General features: G+C 34.4%; 1 protein-coding gene across 2 annotated transcripts; it reads right to left on the minus strand.

The window, feature by feature from the left end:
- Positions 1-512: 512 nt before the first annotated feature.
- Positions 513-21,477, minus strand: LOC144433732 (UDP-N-acetylhexosamine pyrophosphorylase-like). Of its 2 annotated transcripts, none has more exons than XM_078122089.1 (11): positions 21,368-21,477; positions 17,639-17,931; positions 12,639-12,843; positions 11,331-11,506; positions 10,614-10,786; positions 9,203-9,396; positions 6,336-6,476; positions 5,747-5,932; positions 5,241-5,313; positions 4,749-4,833; positions 513-3,858 (listed from the first exon to the last, which is right to left on the minus strand). In XM_078122089.1, the coding sequence occupies exons 2-11, from the start codon at positions 17,919-17,921 to the stop codon at positions 3,821-3,823; spliced, it is 1,554 nt and encodes a 517-aa protein (XP_077978215.1). In that variant the 5' UTR covers positions 17,922-17,931; positions 21,368-21,477; the 3' UTR covers positions 513-3,820. The 2 variants fall into 2 exon arrangements, with proteins under 2 accessions (XP_077978215.1, XP_077978216.1); XM_078122090.1 differs by lacking the exon at positions 21,368-21,477 and adding an exon at positions 20,981-21,095.
- Between the last annotated feature and the right edge of the window lie 1,246 nt (positions 21,478-22,723).

The raw sequence follows: 22,723 nt of genomic DNA on the forward strand, positions 1-22,723 counted from the left end.
AAACCACCCCAGAGTGGTCATATTTTAATATTTAGTAGTTTATTACTATTTATTTATTCTAAGACTGTACATAAACATCCTCTTACACTCTTTAAAAACATACAACAAAGTAAACAAGATTGTACAATGTGGACATAGAAATTGGTCAAATCCGGAAGGTAATTTTAAAATTACAGCATATGTGTAGTGTATCTGTTGATACCAGTTAGCTGTATCAGAAACCATGTACAATGTACAATGTAGAAACCTGCAGGGACAACATGTAGTTACAATTCAGTACAATATCTCGCCACAATTACTAATGCGCTATCTGAGACAACAGATATGTCTACATTTTATATCTGTGATAGCTATGAAGGATGAATTTACATTATCTCCTTTTTTTAAATTTCAATTGATCAGCATTGAATGGAGAAGAACCAAAATGTTTATTTTCATGTACTGAACTTAATTTGAAGAAAAAGTTCTAAATCCATATTTCAGAACTGTGATTGTGGCTGTGGTTTTACGTCAGTAGGCAACCATTACATTCTATATATAAACAACCATGATTCTGGCTGGTTTCAACCTAGTCTAGCTGCTAACCCTCGGGCTATTGCGACTCACTAGCAACCTTTGGTTGCCTTCACAGTGAGCAAAATAGCCCAAGGGGTCTAGCAGCAAGACCATACAGTTTCAACCATACAAAAATTGAATCCGATTTGTGTCAAAACCGGACAATATTCTGAAGAATGACAAAAGTAGTCTCCAGTGTCTGAATATGCCCAACGTCTATTTGCTTTGCTTTCTTCAGTGAAAAAAATCCACACAGAAAAAGTATATATGGTAGATTATATATTTATCATGGTGTCCTGTATATTGTGTCTGAGGTGTCTACATTGTAAAATATACATGGTAACTTGAGTATGTCAAGTGTCCACAAATTTGAAATCTCAATAAAAGTCAAAAACAATATTAATTTTAATATGAAAACAAGAATTTTTTTTCAAAATAGTGAAATATATTGATTCTTAAAAAGCATTACATAAATTAATATAAATTGAAATATTGACCCAAAATCCTCAAAAAAACAACAACAGAGAAGCTTCAAATTCTCATTCTGCAAGGTGGAAACTTACTGCAATAACCAAGTGATATCTTTCTTTCAAAATTTGCATAAAATACTTAAATTAATGAATATGTCAAAAAAAAAATCAATATGACTAGAAATAACATTGCACCAATGAAATCACCATTGATGAGTGAAATCATACCAAAGAAGTGTGTTCATTTTCTATGTCAATGAAACAATATGAACAGACACGTGACAATATATCCAGTATTTGTACAAAACCACCCAGTAAACAAGTCCCTTGAATAAATCCCACTTTAAAGTACTTCAATTATGGATATCAAGTCGATAGCACAATAAAATGATCAAAAAGAAAAATCTTCAACAAATAAAGTAAAACAAAAACAAGTTTGGTGGGATATATTTCCACAATTTAAATATCTATCAAGAGCCACAAAATTCTAATCCATCATTTGTGTAACTTTGATTTTCATACATGACAATAGTACTTATCATCCGTACATTATTACCTGATAATGACAAGGAAAGGTCAATATTTCAAATCAAGTCAACCAACACAGTGAACCATATTGCTATACTTGTTTCTGTATATTCCCTAGTCCATAGCATAGACTAGTATTCTTCACCTGTTAGTACGTTGTTAGACTGACCAAAGACACATTGTGTCCTTTCACCCTCATCAACCATCTCTGAGAGATAGGGTGACACAACACACATATGTAGATTAGTGCTTTGTAAGCTCTGCAAGTGTCTGATAACACTTGTTTCGTGTAATATAACACTGAAACTTCCTGTATTGTGAATTTGACATTCATTAACATAAGCAGTTAACTGGTTAGTCCTGATTGCATACTGAGTCTTAAAGTCGTCCCTTCCTTCTCTGTCCTGCAAAGAGCCAGCCGTGAAACCTGGGCTTACCAGAAATGCTGGTAACTAAAGAATTAACGCACCATGTGGTTAAATATTAGCAATAAATCGATAATTTTCATGTGGCTACAAAAGTCCCAGTTCGGAGGACCAAAAATCCAGAAAATCAAAAGTTCAATTGTAATTTCAGGGTTCTGCCTTATGTACAATGACCTAGTGGACACCCCAATCAAATATGGTGGCGTTTGTGAGGTGGGACATTTGAAATTACAACCGGAACTGAAAAAGTTCTGATTTCGACACTTTTTTGGATCTTGCCTGCAACTACTATCGTCAAAGACATGTAAAATGACTACATATTCAATTGATTGCTAATATTTGATCGGTGGGTATGTATTCTTCGGTGATTGGTGCAGAAGCAATTTGCTTCCGTACTCAAAATAGGCACAGTACATTGTTCTTCATGGGATGGTGTTGTGGGTCATGTCAGTAATCTAGAGCCGTGCACTGTCTGCAAGCAGGACTACTAACTGGTGGGACAAAAACCTTGTACCACACTCCCTCTATCATAGTGTTAGAAGGACCATGTTCTTACAATACATGCATCACTCTGACTGGTCGTTTAAACAATACAACAGCACCTTAATTGGCCGGTTTGAACAATGCAACAGCACCCTTATTCGTCAGTTTAAACAATGCAACAGCACCCTAATTGGTCAGTTTAAACAATGCAACACTGTACGATAACTGATCTTATTCATGAGGTATCAACTGACATAGATTCTTCAGGACATACGTAACATTGTACCAGAAACTCCAAGCAAACTAGTTGCAATATTTACAACCAATAAGCTAACAAACATGCATTATGAAAATTGGAATATTTGTATATTAAGAATTTTTCTCCATTATTTCGGGAACAATCAAATATGTATATTCTGTACGTAGGTGTGCGTAGAGAGATTTAACTTATTTCGGTATATCAAGAGAAGTTACACTTCTAGAAAATGATCAATGTGATCGTGGCATTGTAACTTTCATCTCTGTCCAAGTGTGTTTGAGAGACAAAGATATTTAGTTTCAAAGTTAAAATTGTTACAAGTTTAAATCTTTGTTAAATGCACTAAAAGGGTAATTTCAGGTGATTCTTTGCACCACGTATAGGTAAAGAAAGCCAAGGGAATCTCTGAACCATCACTGACAACCCCCAAAATTACATATATGATATTACATGTATAAAGCACATACCATGGTGAATCAATAAAAACTGCATGTATAATTAAGTAATTTGCATATGTTAAATGAAATAGCAACGTGTTCATGGTGATAATGATGAATGAAAATACACAAGCTGTAAAATGTTATTTGAAAAAAAAATGCCCCCAAGTCCACTGCTACTCTACAAAGAAAAACTTATTCCAATACACCCAAATAATTAAGAATTGTCATCATAGATTTAAAAAATTGACAGGTTTCATAACAAGTCCACTGTCTGTCTGTGCAACAAATATTTGAACATATATTTGTAAATTGTAGGCAAATTGCTTAATGTCATTTTCACTCTGTGAGGGCGCTGTTTGTATGTGTGACCCTGGCAGTACAATAACGCAACCAAAAGTATCAACATTTAAGACAATTTGAAAAACTTTGTGAAATAATCATAAAATATATACTATACAATGACAAAAAGACAATAATTAATAAAATACTGACACAATCAAAATGTGTCCATTTCATCCATTCCATCCATTCTCCATCATGTAAATTGTTCATTCCTTTTTTTATACACGGGAAGAGTACACCACATTGGGAATGATGTAAATGGAAAAGTTAGTTACAAAACTATCTAGCCATGGTTGTACACCATTGATGTCCACAGTGTCATAGCTTTGCCTCCATCATATTGCGCAACAAGTTGCCTAAAGTGAAAATGAAATCAGAATAGGATTTGACAACAGTCTGGTACATGACAGACTTACTATTTAAATTTATTTACAGTATTAAAGCTGAGTACAGATTTAGTAGCATTTGCCTCTGAAGATTCACCAGTGCATGAATCAAGCAATGATATGATTGACAGTGTTTTACATTTTTAATGTCATGTGCATTCTATTTACAGTCTATTAAATGGAATATATCATGAGCAGATAAGAGTAGTGGGTTCAGAGGTCAAATAATGAAATCAAGGTTCAAAGGTCACATGATGGTATTCAGAGGTTATCAAAGTTGTCAGTCAAACACTGTTTTCATCACTGCACAGTATACTTCCCATTAAATATAATGATCATCTTAACCTCTACTGACAAAATATATTTGTGGTTACCACCTGGTTGAGGTGTTATCCATCTGGTTTATGTGATTTACACCTGGTTTTGGAGTTTCTTATTCTCACTAAACAGTGAACTGGCTCTACTCTGAAAGATGTTGGATGAAAGAACTAAATATATATTATGAACTGCAGTTATAGGAAATTAGACCCTGATTAATATGCAATATGTTATCTTGCATTTCAAGAAAGATTCACGATGAAGCTTTTATCTAGGTTAGAATGCAGAAAAAAAACCTGTCCAAAGAGACAGGTAGAGAGACAGATGGATAGACTGATAGACTGACAGACAAACAGACCACAAAGTGCAGGAAACCGTGTTTGTCGGACAGTTGATTGAGTTGAGTTGATACAATAGAAAGATTCCATTTACAGCATTCATTTAGAGATCTTGGGATGCATTAGTACGCCATTGCCTGTAGAGTAGATCAGACTACTCAACTAGCTTTAGTGGTGATCTTTTTTAATCATGAATTATTTGACCTTTGTCTTCCAGTTCTTCTAGAACCTTCTCCGTGAGCAGTACATTTGACACAAATCGTCGGCCATTACATATCCTTTCAAGTCCCTGTAAAATATAAATGTCGGTACAATATCAAATTGTATGAAATTCAATTCCTTTATTGGTGTTATTCACTTTCATATGTGTATTGTCAATATCATTAATACTTGAAGACTTAGTACCATATTTAGTGCTTCTATAGGTATGTATACAACTTGGTGGTTACTTCCCATACATTCTTTAATTCTCAGTCTATCACTCTATGTCGCCCATACTTCCTCATACAAATATATAATACCCTTAGGTAATACGACCTTACAGCAATTTTAACCAAATGGCAATTACTTTTCAATATCTCGTCCAAAGATTGGGTCCTTCCTACCATAAAACCTTGATCCTCATAACCCATATCTTGGCCATAAAAAGTAGTACCATACTAATAAAATACCAGCTACCTTGTATATAGTACTTACCTCTCCAGCATAGGACAATAGTGGTGAAATTTCACAGGCTACAGGGTAGGTGTCGGCTTCACTGGCTTTCCGACTGTAATAGCAAATTGTAGTATGTACACCATAAATGATACAGAGTACACCTGAAAATTATCTTGGAATGGTAAATTAAAAACAAACTCAATGTTTCTCTCTCCGTTTACTACAGACTGATCACAAATTGATTAATTATTCAGCGTTAATGTCTGGCAGAATAATAATCCGTAAATTGATGGTAGTTGGTATCCTTGGTTCATCATATTTTATTTTCTGTTCTATTGATTCTTGGAACCATGAACAATATATTTCCATGAATTATCTCTCTATGTTTTGGTATACACTGAGGAATGTTTATAATATTTTTCTTAAATTTGTTATTTTGAAACTGTCAGAAAAAGGAAGCCCTACCCAGGAATGGCGAAAAACATATATTCCATAATGTATCTTCAGAATGATGTACCCCCCTGCATTGATGAAATAACCCTTACCTGGGAATAGCTGGGATTGGTGTACCATCCTGATCTTCAAATATACCCCCTGCATTTAGTATATACCTATGATGTAATGACATAAGTGCATGTTTTGCCGTTGTTGGCGTATCTTTCTCTGCTTTATCACTATTCTTCAGAGGTGAAAACTCATCTTCTCGAAGGACTTCAAATACTGCGAACTCACTGTAATAATCAATACAGATTTATTAGTTATTAATATTTCTAATGTTAGTCATCTATCATTATTCCTTAGTGTGAGAGAGTTACAACACACACAAGGAAACAAATCTCAAGTTTATGTCAAACACTTCTTTCTCATTGGATATTAAGTTGATCTGTGTTACAAATACTGCATAATATGACAGAAACCCATGATGTGTGAGTGAGTGGTAGTATGGTGCATATATGTGTCATGGTGTTCTGTTATTATTACAATATGTTTACCCAAATCTCATTTGCATATCATTTGCATAAGCTATGATGTGTGTTATATTGCAGCTGTAGTGCAAATACCACAAGTATATGTGTGTGTGCACGTAATCTCTGGCACATAGATATAATAATTTAATAATGGTCGTTTACTTGCCTTGAAAATTCAAACACATCAAACACAAACTTCTCCATTTTGATTCCATTTGGTTTTTCCGGTGTTATCCTTTCTCCATTTTCATCTACAAATGCTATTTTCTTCTTGGCAACATGATGTTTTAGTAAATGTTCATTCTCACTGTAAAAAGACATAACAATAATAATTAGACATTCTCTCTCGACACTAGATGTGGATTACTTTCAATATCCAACTTCTGACCAATAAATTATATTACACGAAAATACCTTTTTGTATGGTACAATCATTAGCCGTGGACAAACTATACACTGCCTAGCAGTAGAACAGAAGGCGTGTTGATTGGGAGAAGCAAAATGGTGCCAGTATACATGGTATTTCAATATTTGGCCATGCTATCAGAAGTACACTATCATGTCAATACTGACCAGAAGACCATGTTCAAAGGTAAGTACCATATTTGTACAGAAAATGTGAAACATCATTTATGGTGAAACTAACAAGAAATTATATTGCATCAAACAGTATCAACTCCTGAAATAGAATATTACTGCCTAGGCACATCATAAAAATAATGAACATTCAATTTCTTGGTCGACGCTATAACTTCTGCTCTACATGCTTCACATACATTACTATAGGCGCACATGGGAATAAGTGGACATTTTAATTCTATTTTGACTCTCTAGCATGAGGTAAAATGCTACTGCAGGTACCGAGAATAAGTCAACCATCTTGTTCTATTTTGACTCTCTAGCATGAGGTAAAATGCTACTGCAGGTACCGAGAATAAGTCAACCTTCTTGTTCTATTTTGACCCTCTAAGCATGAGGTAAAATGCTACTGCAGGTACCGAGAATAAGTCAACCATCTTGTTCTATTTTGACCCTCTAAGCATGAGGTAAAATACTACTGCAGGTACCAAGACTTGTTGACATGAAAATGACAGTAACATCACTATTTCTAAATGAAATGGAACCCTATTGTCAGGTGTGATGGCCTGAAAAGAAAGTCTCATGTGAAGTAGATGGGGATACAATAGCTCAACAAACTAAATCCACTTAATACTGAACCATTACCACTATCGATGAAAGGCTTTCATGCTTTCATATAAAAGACAAAACTCTAACGGTAACCATCCATATTCAAATACAATCTATAAGCTCCATCGCTACATACTCATATCATTCACAATTTCAATTCTAAACGGATATTTCATTATGTTCTAAAATTTCACAAAATGATGCAATAATGACTTGGAAATAACTCTGTGCATGTATGATTAGTGTAAGCAAACACTGAAGTATTTAAACAACATGTGTTACAATGAATGAATGACTTAAATATTACAGATACACAAATCTAGTAATTAGTGAAATAAGCCATGTTTAAACAATTTCCTGAACTAAATTCAATTGAAAACTAAACAGCTGTTACATATGTGGAATGGACTATCTCAATACAGTATTTCATTATAATCTGTGGTCTATCATTAATTACATTACAATGGAGTTGGACTATACACTGAGTTTGTTTGACCACATCAGACAAAACATCTGTTGTTACCTAGTATATTTGACTACATATTGATTTCATATACACAATGTCGTTATTTGTCGAACTGTTTTAAAAATATTCAATTTTATACTCAACTATTATATCGTATTGATAGACACTGCATCTGTTAGTAAATAGTCATTCAAATTCCAAATATTTATGTTTTAAATATCTAAACATTACACATTTTATATATAAATACAAACTTTTTCATGTTTTAAAAAAAATAATTCTGTGATGATTCCACCCTATCCAAAAACTATCCTAATTTCATCATTTTAAAGAGCTGGGTCCCCAACATACCCCAATTGTCTAATGCTTGTAAATGAAACACTGCCCTCGTATCTGTAATAGTCTTGTACATGTAACATTACCCTTCTATCTGCAGTGGTCTTGTATTATTTTTAGCATCATTAAGAGATACATTTCATTCATGGCGAACTATTTCTCAGTCGAGGTCAACAAATCCTTCAATACATGCCAGGTCTTATTCTCAAATATAGCACAGAACTGCTGCTCTGTTGCTCCACACTCAGTCGGTGCGACTATTACATGTGTCGACCTATACACACCAGTGCTTTACATTCACCATATGTCAGGGTATTTTAGAAACATAGTGAGGTTTACATTTTAGTATGCCTTGGTTAATATGTCATAAAAAACATACATGTAGTATGTACTGGTCCATCAATCCAATCACCCCAATCTCTCAGATTTTGATCACATATCACAAAGTTATTGAATGTCCTGAAACATAACTCCCTGTACACACACATGTAATATGTACATCCCAGCCATCCTATCACCCACATACTCTATGCTTTTGATCATATCAAGTTACTGTTAGCCACCGAGGAATACATTTCAGTAAGCCTTGGTTTATACATCCTCAAAAAAAAACCTGTCATCATACATGTAGTGTGTACATTCCATCCATCCAGTCACCCAACTCGATCAGTATATAAAGTTATTGCTATAAACTGAAGTATACATTTTATTCATACCATGACAAGCCAATTATAAGCTTGTGTGTCAATCAATCAAACATCCAACACATTGCACATTGAATGCTTAATACCTAAAACCCTTCCATCCAATCAGTCCATCTGACTGTCTTCAATAACTGACTGTATGTATGTATGTATGTATGTATGTATGTATGTATGTATGTATGTATGTATGTGTGTGTATGTATGTATGTGTGTATGTATGTATGTATGTATGTATGTATGTATGTATGTATGTATGTATGTATGTATGTACGTACGTACGTATGTGTATGTGTATATATCAATTCATATACTAATGATTAAAAATAATAATCCACCAACCTGACTACTTGTTTGATAAAGTCAGTTGTAAAGAAATGATTACAAATGTTGCCAGCATTGAATGTAAGTCTACCATCTTCATTTCTCTTCTCGGCTGTCTTCAGAGTAATTTCACTGTATTCAACAACTTGATATTTACCACCAACTTTACACACTACACCGACAGGTTCAGTTGGATAGGCCTTCTCTACTACCTGTAAATTAAGATCAACAGTGTTATTTCATAACTTGGGTACTTGCTGCTGAATTCACATTGTTTATAATCTGTAAGACAGGTTCAGCATTATAGGTCATATCTTGTAACTGTAAAATAATCAGTTTTGTAACACTGCTCCACAACTTGATAATTACCACCAACTTTACACACCATGCCACACAACGCCACACTGAAGGTTCACTTAGGGATGATCGCATAACGTCGCACAAGCTCAACAAACGGACATCGCTCATTTAGGTTAAAACCCTCTCCCCCTCCCCCTAAACGAAAGTTCACAAGTGTGGCATCAAACGTTCATATGCGATGTAAACGATGATGAAAACTTACACCGTCACACCACTACAATCAATGTAATGTAAAATCATGATTGTATGTAAAACACACATTCATACTACACCGTACCAGAAACCCAGCACCATATCTCACATTGGAAGTAAATTTTTATCAACTTATCAACATCTCAGTAGTAAATACAAAAGCTGTGATCATTGAAGGAGTGAAAGTTTTCCATCAAAATTTTGTTAGAAGTGCGAAAATGAAGTTCAGCAATCACATGACACCAGCCCCCCTCCCCCTAAACGAACGAAGTTTGCTTATTGAGCTTGTGTGACACTGTGCAATCGTCCCTTAGAAAGGTAAATTCTACTTTTTGAAAATATTGTTTATTCATCCTTCAGAGAAATATTTGAATACACAGCAGTACAGTTTTCCTCTGTTCTCTACTTTACATACCATGGTACACTAATAGGTTCAGTTAATAGCTATGCCTTCTCTATAATATATAGTATAACATGTGTTTGCCAAATTATATGTTTTCAAAAAGAAAATTTGTTATTAATTCTGCCGCTCTTGGAACATGCGTCAAAACAAACAATATTGCCAGTACTTTCCTAATATTATATTAATTATGACTGTGTAGGTAGAATTATATACATTTCCCTAAATGTTCTTTATTCACCAGATGCCAATACATTTGAATACAGTTCTGTCATAACTCATTTTCCACTCACAATGAAAAGGCTCCTTAAGTTACTCATATTTTTGTCAACTGATCCAACTACAAATGTGGGGACGGCATATATTAAATATACATTCACATTCATATTCATTTTGTGCCCCTACTTGCCATTTTAGGGCAATTATTCATAGTTGATGATGGAAATCATCATGCAATGATAGGAGGAAAATTCTCACCTTTGCCCCACAGTTTGCCCCCTTGCTGAGACAAAATCCAATAAATGCGGGGTCAGCCATTTTGACTAAGATATTGTCAACACAGTAAACATGGATGTATTTGATACCCCTCTGGTCCATATCATCTAAAATTTTACATTTTCCCAAGGCTCTGTACAAGCCACCATTACCATCTGTGAATTGAAAAAAAAAATTCACGCTTTTTGAATAATTAATTTTCAGAAAGTATGACCATGAAAATGACCACTGGTTTTTGTTTTTAAATTGTAGTACACCACTGATGACGCTGACTAGATGTCAGTGAAAATTTACCATTCTAAAGAATTTTTTCCTGTGTGAATACAAATTTTAATTCGTTATTTTTTTCATATAAAATCAATACTTTCTACACAGGAATAAAATAACATGATATTCCACTGATGGCATACTGTTTATACATGTACATATTTTCAAAATAATTACTTCACTTCAGAACAGATGTTTTTATTCAAACAAATGTGATGTTTACACAAACTCAACTCCCATCAAATAAACAGTGACAAAAAACATTACAGCCACAGTCCCTATTTTGATTGCACATAAAATAAACGATGCAGATTCAGTCCCTGTTGTGATTGTAATGTCCCTTGAAATCAAATAAACTGAAATGCTGTAGGGGTAATTTTCTTCTCAAAAGAATTATTTTAGTTGAATATGACAGGATGCATGTTACTTTACCTGGAGCTCTGGCAATTTTCCATTTTTTCTCCAAGATAATTTTACCATCAAAACTCATACAGGGCAACATATGCTGTTCAAACATTATTACATTATCTTTTTTCAAACCAAAATAATTGTGTTTTTTGAAAAATTCTACGGTTGGTTTGAGAGTGTGTTCACTTGTCATGATGTACCTGCAGACCACAAACAAACAAAGAATTACTACAAAGATTATCATCATTTCCATATACAAACTACAATGCAGGATAAGTTTTGATATACACTGATTTTTACTTGGGGTGGGTAGGAAGGGGGTTGGGGTTGGGAAGGAGGGGTGCTCATGAAAGTGGGTGGATCGAGGGGGGTGCCTCCTGAACATAAGTACCAGGACACAGAAATCTGTAAAAGTCTTCAAAATAGTGTGATATGTCACAGCCTGTCCAGTTTTATTTTTTTAAAGAGCTTAATAGGATAGGCAATATATGGCATTAACAACACATTTTACATTATTTTATGTGTGTAGGTTACAGGTAGGATACATTCAGTCTTGGCATCGATGGTACGTTATAACTCACAGTCAAAAGCCTTGTCAAAATACTATACACAGTTATGGATTAAAATACATAAATAACAACCTGTTCTAGTTTTACAAAATAATTTAACAGAACCACACCTATTACTGCATGTCTCATTATATCACCATTACATGTTTTGATGGCTATTTACACATCCACTAACAAACCATATCACTCATTTTTTACACAACTAAACAGCTGAGACAATTGAAAGGTAAACAGTAGCACAGAGAGAGTGTGTCTAGTACACTGAACAGAACTACAAATTACAAAGTGAAACTAAAATAGCACACATAGTGTCTCTCGTATACTGACCAGAACTGCAAAGTAAAACTACATGTAAAATGGTACCTGAAGAATCTGACGATTTACCCCAAATAGTGATAGTGAACGATGTCAAATTAGATGTGCTTTTGATATGTCATTATGTGTCATTTAATGCACAATTCCAAAGCATTTTATACAATACTTATTATCACATAGAATATATCTATAGCCTTCATCCTAAATACAATATTGAATGTGAAGCCAAATTTCATATGCATGTATGAATAGCACAGCTTTCAACAAACAATGCAGTCATATGAATATTTTTAGTGAATATACATCATCATAAGGGGTTTCGTAGACCACTTATCCTAATGGAAAACAGTTTTCAGCAAGACAATTAAAAGTATACTATAGATAGAATGTTATCAGTATACAAGGGAGAGTGGATGTTGAAGTGATAGTCTCCTTGAAAACATCTTACCATGGGACTTCTCCAGAATTTCCTGTCCGCTCACGTGCCAGATCTTGTAATTTCAATATCCTTTCTGCTTGTAATTGATAAAGTGTTTTCTCAGATGGTAATCCGACATTATACATGCCTTTAGGGTCCTTGACTCCAAGTCTGGTGCCCTGACCACCAGCTAGTAGTAGCACACACACTTTACCTAGAGATATTCGCTGCAGACCTGAAACAATATCAAAAATATCTGTCAATAACAGAAAGCTGTCATGTGGGTATTTTCCCCTCATGTTTTCAGCTGTTTTATTCTGTTCTCAAAATCTTTAAAGAATTTCAGAAGTTTGACATAATGAACAAACTAAAAGAAGACATCTAAAATTAGAAAATTGGTGAACATATGTGCCTTTGAAGTATTTATATGTAACCTCCAAAGCCTGGATTTGAATATAAAATCTAAAATCAAAACATTGTTGTCCTTGAGATTTCACACTGACATGGCCAACATTTCATGACTAACTTTGCATGGATTCAGTTGGAATCAAACTCCCATTCTTCATAACGTAACAACAATAGCCTTCTGAATTTATTATCAACTCGCCAATAAATAACAAGTTTACCTAGAAATACTATAAACTAGGTCATTCACTTGATGTAAATACACAAATGAAACCTTTCTGACAAGAGGTCTATGATGATGATTCACCCATCATATGTTACCATCATATTGTTGTCTAACTATTGTGCACAGGGGAAGCAAAGGTTAAACCACTGTGTATACGGGAGACAGACGTTAAACCATTGTGTATAGGGAAGACAGAGGTTAAAGCATTGTGAACTGAAGTTTAAAATTACCACATCTGGATATGAACTACAACACATTAAATTGCTGGTAGAATGTGTACTGTGGATTCTCATTGTAATACATGTAGTTGGTATGCTAAGCATTACAATGTAGAACTGACAGAGTCGGTATTCATAGCTACAATATGTTTCATGATATTACCATATGGTGAGTGTGGTAACCATAGTTGTAATCATGTTAACATGAATAGAAATACATAAAATACATATTTGAAAATTGTAATTTGTACGGCCAAATCTTGTGACTGAGGCACTTTCTGCATAAAGAGAAAAGCCTGCAGTTTGAAGCACGTAGTCCGGTTTCACTATCAGTAATCATCATATATTTGATATTACACCACAATGGTCAATCCTCTACAAAGAGGTTTTTTTATACAACAGCTGTTTCAATATAGTCAAATTATCAGCTTATAAGTTATAAGCTGCACATAACTGTAATATAATAATACGTTACTATGTTAAAGATAGTATTTGCTACTATAAAACATCTATACAGTTATTCTCTAGTACTACTCAGTTTATTTTACCAAATCTGTTTGTTCATGCCAAAATTCATATGTTTCTAAAGAGCAAATAAAAATCACAGTCACAAACTGTCAGGTCAGGTAAAACTACCAGCCCTAGTCATTCTAGTAGCTATATAGGCATTAAATATGTCAAATCTACCAGAGTTCCCAAGTCATTTTACTATGTTTCCCTTAAGTGGCACAAGCTGAGTTTAGGGGAGAACCATTTGATTTCTGGGGAGGGGGGGGGGGGGTGGAGGAGGATATTGGGGGAAAAATTTGTTGCTAGGTGAACGAGAAAAAAACAATAATTTGATCCCGTAATGGCTTGAGAAAAAAAAAATTGTTCCACCAGACAGAAGTAAATTTAGTTGCGATGTGCTACAAAATTGGTATTACACCAAGAAGAACAAATTTTGCATTGCTTATGCTTATGGAAAAAATAATTTGATGCAGGACTGACAATAGAAAAAAAAATTTGCTGTCAGTGATGAGAAAAAAATTTGCTGCCATACCCACTCTCCCTCCCCCCGAAATCAAATGGTTCTCCCCCTTACATGTATGTAAGCTTTTTACTCAAGTGAAAATACTAACATAAAACCACATTCCAATATAATGTTAATGTTTATGCATGTCTCCTATTAGACTCTCTACAGTCTTGGGAGTGTAGGTAGCAGAAAGGGCTGTTTTCTATGTACTGATATCTACCATATAATTGTACTTGAATAACCTTGTACTGTTGGGAACCCATCGCTCTCATCGACTACATAGGGCTAACCATTCATTGACATACTGCGTTTCTGCTAGCGATACTCTCTAGAGACTATATAGAGAGTCTATAGCCTTCTATGACATTAGGACTAGCATTGTTAGAACAGTTGATTACATAATAGGAATTTCCTGAACATTTTTTTTATACGTATCATAAATTACATCATCAGATCATTTATGGGTAATATCTTACATTGTAATACCAGGTTTGAGTTCAGTCAATTGTGAGCGAAGGTTAAGTATGCAAGTTCTTGTCAAATATGCAGCTTGTGCCCTGTAACTATACAGTTACAGTATTTTTTAAATATTCATAACCTAATAAAGCTATTATTTTGTATTGCGAGCATCCTTGAATAGAATATTAAATCTCAAGTGACTGCGATATTTATTTTTTGTCATGATATTGTCTCACAGCTAGCCTGAAATTCATGCTGCACTGTTGTATAGGGTACAAGGACAATGAAATGTTGTGTTCAGGCTAATAGTAATATATTGATGCAAAGGGTAAAAAACGTATGGATTCGACATGGTTTATTGTAAATGTTGAGCATGGGGTATACAATTGTATATATATTGTATGTAATAGTTGAAGGCCTGAGTACTACGGTACTACATGCATTACCAATTTAGGTAAATGTATAAATTCCATTTAGCAAATTCAAGTCTAAACACATGAAATCTGCCAAATTAATGTCTATGCATGGCTTCATTCTACAATATATATAATTTTCTTCATATTTCATAATGGACAGACATGATGCCATATTTCATAAAAGAAATCGTCCAAAAAACTTAGACACAGTGACAATAACTATGACAGACATTTGCAGTAAAGTGAGGAATCTGAACATTCAACACAATACACGTAACAGATAATCTTTTGAACAAGACATCATATGAGGTGCAATACATGTAACATGCCCAATAACAGACTGAAGATAAATATTTGATATAATAACTTGTAAATTGTCCTATATTAATATGATTATTATTGTATTTATGAAGAGAGATAATTCTTGTTTTGTTTTAATATTTCCATTGTTAACTGTTACATAACCTATCTTATCTTTATGCTCACAGACTAATCTTGTTGACTTCACACCTTCTGATATGCATAGATATAGTTCCTTTGACCTTAGAAATGTTTTATCAGGACATCCATATACTAGTATTTAAATTTAGTTTGGAACTATGAAAATGTATTATTACTAAACTTTGACAAACTCAAAGTTAGTCCGAGAGTTTTGACTTCAGGAGTTACTGAGTCATTTTCAAGGTGTTTCCATCGTCAATTAATTTCATTTTCTTGTTGAGTCTTGTGTATTTCATTTCATTGTTGCTGCACAAAGCTAACTTCTCAAACTATGGGAAATTAATTAATCTATTAAGGTTACACATCATTTTGGTAACTTCCATTTCCTAGTATTTCTGAGCACTTATAATCTGTGATGAACATACTTTTGGAAGGGTGGATGGATGGATGGGTGGATGGATGGATAGATGGATGGATAGATGGATCGGTGGACTAGACTCATAGTGACAAAAACCTTACGTCATAAGTATTTTCCAGCTGAGTGAAGACAAATATGTAACATGTATTGGAGAATAACATAATTAGACCAGCGCCAGCAGTATCAAAGAAAATCAGGCAAAGTAATGGCAATTTTGAATGTTTTGACTCACATTTCGAACACAGTAGAGCCAGAGATATAGACACACGTTGTCGTGACATAGAAGCACGCTGTCGTGATGTAGAATGACCAGAGTATAAATTCCATATTTTTTGTTCAACTTAGCTTGTGCATAGTATAATATTTATGAAGTATCCCCATCAAATATCAAAATATACAAAAGTCATGTTCAATCGATAAGATTAATATTTTGAATTTACCGGATAGTATCTAGTTATTTTACATCTCCTTGCTGTTGGCTATATAAATGTAGAGATGGTATAGCAAATGTACAATAAAGGATGTTCTTTGGGTGAAGATAAGTAGACACAAGCTGACAATTGTTTTCATGATTAATGGAGGGAGTAGCTAAAAACTGAGTTTCCAACTTTAATTAAAAATAGATAATGTGATATTAGGTTTTGTTACAGTCAGTACCCAGTACAATTACCAGATGTGTACCAACTAATCTTCACGTGCTAGTGAGATTTTTTCATGCACTAAAAATGAAATATTAATTTGATTTGAAAACGGCAAAAAAGTGGCTTACAACAAAATATCATGGTATGATTCACTAACTGATACAAGAATGTTTTTTTTTTATTAATATGTATCATGCATATATCATATCATACATGATATCACACTATATCATATTTTAGATACTGTAGCACATATCATATTGCAACAAAAATAGAAAGCTTGCAAGTCTGCTTTTATCTTAGCAATGAAGTTTAATAATGTGATGTGGAGTAAAGTGCCTGGGAATGGATTGATGTTGAGTCTTAACTTTGTATTTCTCAAGGCCTTTACATTCATAAAGTACTGAGGCAAATTTGACTGTCATTGACATTCTAGAACCATGGGCTATAGTATATGAGAAATATAAACGTGGAATTTGGAAACAAACTATTGAACACTATTTTATGTAAATGGGTTCTTTTTTCAGCAAGTAAAATTCTAAAATTAAATATTGTGTTTTTAATACGTAATTGATATATATTCACGATGGCTTAGATTGTAAAACCCTAAACCACTATTTTGTAATATGGGTGTATACAACATTCATGCCACGCTATAAGCTGGTGTAGAAGCCTGATATGGCTGAACAACACATTGACAACGTATCTTACAGTCCATGTACATCACCTAAAGTGTGTGAATCACAAAATATCACAATACAATCATGTCTATAAAACACAAAGTCACAAACCTTCATCAGCCCAAACACCAATTTTCTTTGAATCTCTGGTAACTGAACCAAACTGTTCAGTTGGGATGTGTTCCATACGATCATCTACCAACTCTGTTTGTTGCATTACAGCAGTGGCTTTCTGAAAGTATCTATTCACTTCTCCCAAATCTGTTCCTTTGATATCGTTATACAGAGACAGTTGTTCCTCTTCTGTCAAATCATCCCAGAATTTTAGAAGGTGTTGTTGGTTGTGTTCCTCCAACTCAGCTTTCAGACTGGCTACATCCATTTCTGTAGGCATCTTTTTCAATCTGCAATAAAATGAAATATCAAACTGATTATCAATCAATCAATCAATCAATCAATCAATCAATCAATCAATCAAGCAAGCAATCATTCATGTCAATTATAAAGCACCAGTATCCAATATTATGCAAAGTTCAGAGGCGCTGGACAATTATGTATAATGTTGAAAGGTCTACTGATATCTTCCTAAAAGAGTAAGGGCTTTTGATGTATTTCCAGTGGCAAAGTGTTCCAGAGGCACAGTGCTGCATGTGAAAAGGCACACCTGCCAAATGAAACGACTCCGAGTCTACACTTGGGCTTGCAAATTAAACTACATATGTATATATGATTTTGTGTTTTGTACTTTTCACATAATTGAAGACAGTGTTATACATAACCACTATAGCTATCAAGCAGACTCATATCTTTAGAACCAGTTACATTTACACCCCTTTGCAAAACACTATCAAATTTGCATTTGTCAAACTTCCTTTTGCAGCTTGCTTTTTTCCTGTTCTCTGGGCCTGAGATTTGACTTTTCGTTGCAACTGAAATTCTCTGAGAGAACAACAAAGATGGGATATTAAATGGAATACATACATTTCTGATAGATTTAATTTCAGAATTCTCTCTCACCATGTATTGGATATCAGAAATGATTAAACCATTCGAGTTCCAGAAAACAAATGTTTGTATTTGCATAAACAATACATTATAATGAAATTTTCACATTTCACATTTTCTTTATTTTAATGAAAGCATACAAGACTTTTTTGGGAAAATATGTATTAATTTGCAGAATGGCATCAAAACTATCATTCCATAAATACTAGTTGGCTATACTATAATACAGTAAATTGTTACTCAATAAGTTAAACTCAAAAATACGGCTACTGTTACTACTCTGGCTATGGGTGTACATATAGTATATATAATGGAGCAAGAGGTTTAAATAATTGAACTTTATTGACAGCATGTAAGTAAGCTGATAGTCTAGTTCCTAGTTACAATTTACACCTCCACTCACAGCCACGTTGGCATCCAGACAAGTAAGATGATATCTGGTATGACTCAGATACCTAAGATTTTATGGACTCAAAAGATTGGGGAGTGAATCTCAGTATCGCTGTGTTACATAGACACAAAGTATTCAGACAATGTAATAAAGACAGGGTCCCATGAAGCTGTGTATCCAGAAGAAATATCTCTACATGTATGTGAGCTTAACCTTTACTACATCAATCTGCATGAAATGACGTGTAAAAAAAGTAACAAAATTATTGGATTAGGAATAGGGTATGTAGTCTTTTGACAAAAACTAACTTGTACTGCTTAAGTAAATATTTGCAACAAAAAAAGAGGAAAATTTTGTAGACACATGATCGACAATATAATTTTTTTAATGACTGTTCATATGATGCAATCTGACATTGATGATTGGGACTTGTCAGATTGTATGGATACAGTAGATTAAGATAATGGATGTATTAGTGACACCACACTAGTAACACATCCATGTGTAAATGTAGGCCCACACTGACTTGAAAGCTTGAACTCCTGTTATTGACAGAAAATGGTATGTAGAACATGGCAAGTCGTGTAGCTCTAAAATTAGTGGACAAACAGAGATACAGACACAAAGAATCAATGTAATGATTGACATACACAAAAAAAATATAATTCCATGACGCTTGGATATCATAATCAAGATAACCAGCAAACCTAGCGAGCAAGTCACGTAGTTTTGAAGCAGTCAACACACCATGGTGACACTGGTAGATTAGCTACATGCAGTACTATATAATATATATCTACATCTATAGTCACAGGTGGTGTTTAAAGGTATGACAAAAAAAGTTGTGGCTGACCTACAAATGTATGATATCATGTGTGAACACGTTTTGGTTAACCACTTTTCAACTCCATTTACCACCATAGCTCACCATTGATACGTGTAAATTAGCCACCATTCACTGTTGTCATTGCAGCTATAGAATCTAGCTGAATTTTAAATCACTATACCAAAGACCTCGGAGTGAACATGCTTCATGTTAAACTTAAAGTATGCTGTGGTGTGGGAGGGTGAGGTTGCATTCTCGCAGCTTTCTTCTGTGACAATACAAAATATCCTCTTGACAGTGCACCTTGGACAATGCCGTAAAAGAGGCTGTGATCTACAACAATGTCTGTTGCTATTTTAGCTATGGGTCAGATAGAATTTTGTAATTTTTTTTATATCTGGGAAAGTGGGCAGTGACTTTTGCAAGACACTGTACAAAAGCAAACATGCTAGGCTAGATACAATGTGATAATAACTTATATTGTGATTTATGACTACACATAGTTGAAACAATCTGTACTATATTCAAACATTTTTTTAAAATAAAGCCAACAATGTCTGATACCTACCAGCAAGTATCTATATAATGACAGCAAACACTTCATTTATCATGGGGTCAGAAAAGTACACATTGCCATTGGTCATACCATATTCTGGATGATGCAATGGTATCCAAATATTTTCAAAAACTAATATTACTAATAATTTCATTATCTGAATGAGTAACAGGGAAGTACACACTACAATGTGTTATACTTACATGATGTTTCAGTAAGGAATATTACATTTCTGTAAAATACAATCATCAGGCTCAGGAATTTTTATATCAATGTATTTCCTGCACTAATAATACAAATATTGTAATGCCAAGCATCTGCTTGCTCAAGAATGTTATGTCATGGATTTGAAAGGCTATATGTTATTTGATCCAATTAATTTTCTTCAGCCACGAAGACAAGTCTGCGGATATATCAACAATTTCGACGTGGCACTTAATTGTTTATACTACAGTGAGTCCATGTCATGGGTCAAAGTGTCAAGGGCTAAATTGTAAACTATTTGGAATTTACTGTATTGAACTTAGATTTGATCAGATGATCGTGTCTTCCAGGTTCAAACGTTTTTCAGTTTTTTGTTATGATCGATGTAAAATCGTGGCTTCGATATACATTACGTTCTTGGTGTATCATACCTTGCACGATCATGATCCCCTGTCACAACAACACACTTACCCCGATTTAGCACGTAATAAATTGGAATAAATTCAAGTCTCAGAACTTGAACTAAACAAGGTTGGGAGGAACACACGACGCGACTGCCTTCACTGAAGCCTACACGAGTCGACCGTTCGACAGGAAAACGTACAATGTAACGTACACCAGCGATCAATACGGTCGGCAACGTGTAATTTTCAAGGAATCGATGGGTAGGGGTGTGACTCGATCTTTCTTGTAATAATATACAAATAATGCAGACGTACAGGACGCTACGGTACACACAGTGTCTGTGCCCCCGAGTTTATAACGTTGAGATACGATGGCGTGTCGTTACTGCTGCTTCAGTGGAATTAAACCAGTATTTACGCAGCGATGAACCAATGATTTGTAAGTTGTACCTACCTATGGGTTTACCTGCAACGACTACTTTCACAAAAACACAGAGGTTGGCTAGGCAAGCGGAATGAAGAACAATATACGGAAATCACTAACTTTACAGGATACTATAGTACTAGGGCCAATGCGCATACGTACAGGGAGCACTTATGTCACGTGACTAGGGCTATTGTCTTTGCAACAGAACAGAGGGCGTCCTTTAGGACAACAGTGTAAACATAGATGAAAACATTTCGAGTCGTCTCAACACATGTTTAGACAAGGAAGTCAGTCGTTTCACTTTCACAACAATTGTACATTATGCCACTGGTGCACCAAATTTTCTTGCGCGAATGTTGAGTCTTCTTTGAAAACAAACTGCTTAATGGCATATTATTTTTTAATGTGATTTTGAATGTGATTTTTTTCAGCATTTCCTCTCTCGACCAAAACACAACTTGCAAGTCAGTTTACTCATTGCCATGGCAACTATCCAAGGATAACTTCAACCATTACATGTTGCTGGTTTTTTTTACTACTTTTTGATGACGTACCCTCCCAAACTGCAGCCTTTTTTTCTAAAGAGGGGTACATAAGTACTCTTTTAATTACTGACTTGTTGCACGATTTCCAGTAGTGCTGCTGTATCGTGTGAAAAATACCTGTTGTATCTTCTTGTGTGTGGGTTTTTACAAATTATTTATTGTGTTGGGGTGTAGACCATATATTCTGTATTTTATACCCTTTACTTCATTCAAATTAGATTTTGAAAATATATGATGCCTATCTCTTGAAAAATCCTTTTACGTAATACTCATAATCTTTTATCCTGATATTCTTTATTTCATTATATATGTATCAATTTTCTCACCAAATATAATTTTCAGCATTCTGCTTTCGACTGACTGCTGTCCTCTTGGAATCACATCCTAACCAGGGATATATTACTGGAGATGTATGATGGATAGAAATGTTTTTGTATATTGAACACTAGAGGGCAGCCTTGCAGATTTTGATCAATAATCTAGGAATCAAAATATGAATCAAGAAAGGATTACGACTTGCATGGGTAGAAAAATGAACATGCATAAAAAGCGAATTCTGATATATTCTTTTGTTTTCATAATACGTTTAGCATCTTTCTTACACACGCAAATTCCCAACAAGCGTAACTCTAGATGTACTCCCGTGTACCTTTGCTGTTACTCACTTCTCTGGTACAATGATATACCTCGAAAATTACCCACAATGAATCTATCTTGGCGAATTCTCCAGCAAGATAGCCAGCTTGTGCAATGCAATGTGAAACCATGGCACATGGTGAAACGTAACACAAATATTCAAATTAGTGCATGTAAAACCGTAACAACAGTTTTCAACTAC

This window comes from Glandiceps talaboti, chromosome 4, assembly GCF_964340395.1.
Source record: "Glandiceps talaboti chromosome 4, keGlaTala1.1, whole genome shotgun sequence".
NCBI lineage: Eukaryota > Metazoa > Hemichordata > Enteropneusta > Spengelidae > Glandiceps > Glandiceps talaboti.

What these genes read in the sequence shown, in the direction of transcription:
- LOC144433732 (XM_078122089.1), bottom strand. Translation starts at nt 17,921, where the DNA reads ATGCCTACAGAAATGGATGTAGCCAGTCTGAAAGCTGAGTTGGAGGAA. An exon ending in AATTCTGGAGAAGTCCCATG is followed by an intron (nt 11,507 to 12,638) that starts GTAAGATGTTTT and finishes TGTGGTCTGCAG; the next exon opens with GTACATCATGACAAGTGAAC. An exon ending in GAAAATTGCCAGAGCTCCAG is followed by an intron (nt 10,787 to 11,330) that starts GTAAAGTAACAT and finishes TTCAATTCACAG; the next exon opens with ATGGTAATGGTGGCTTGTAC.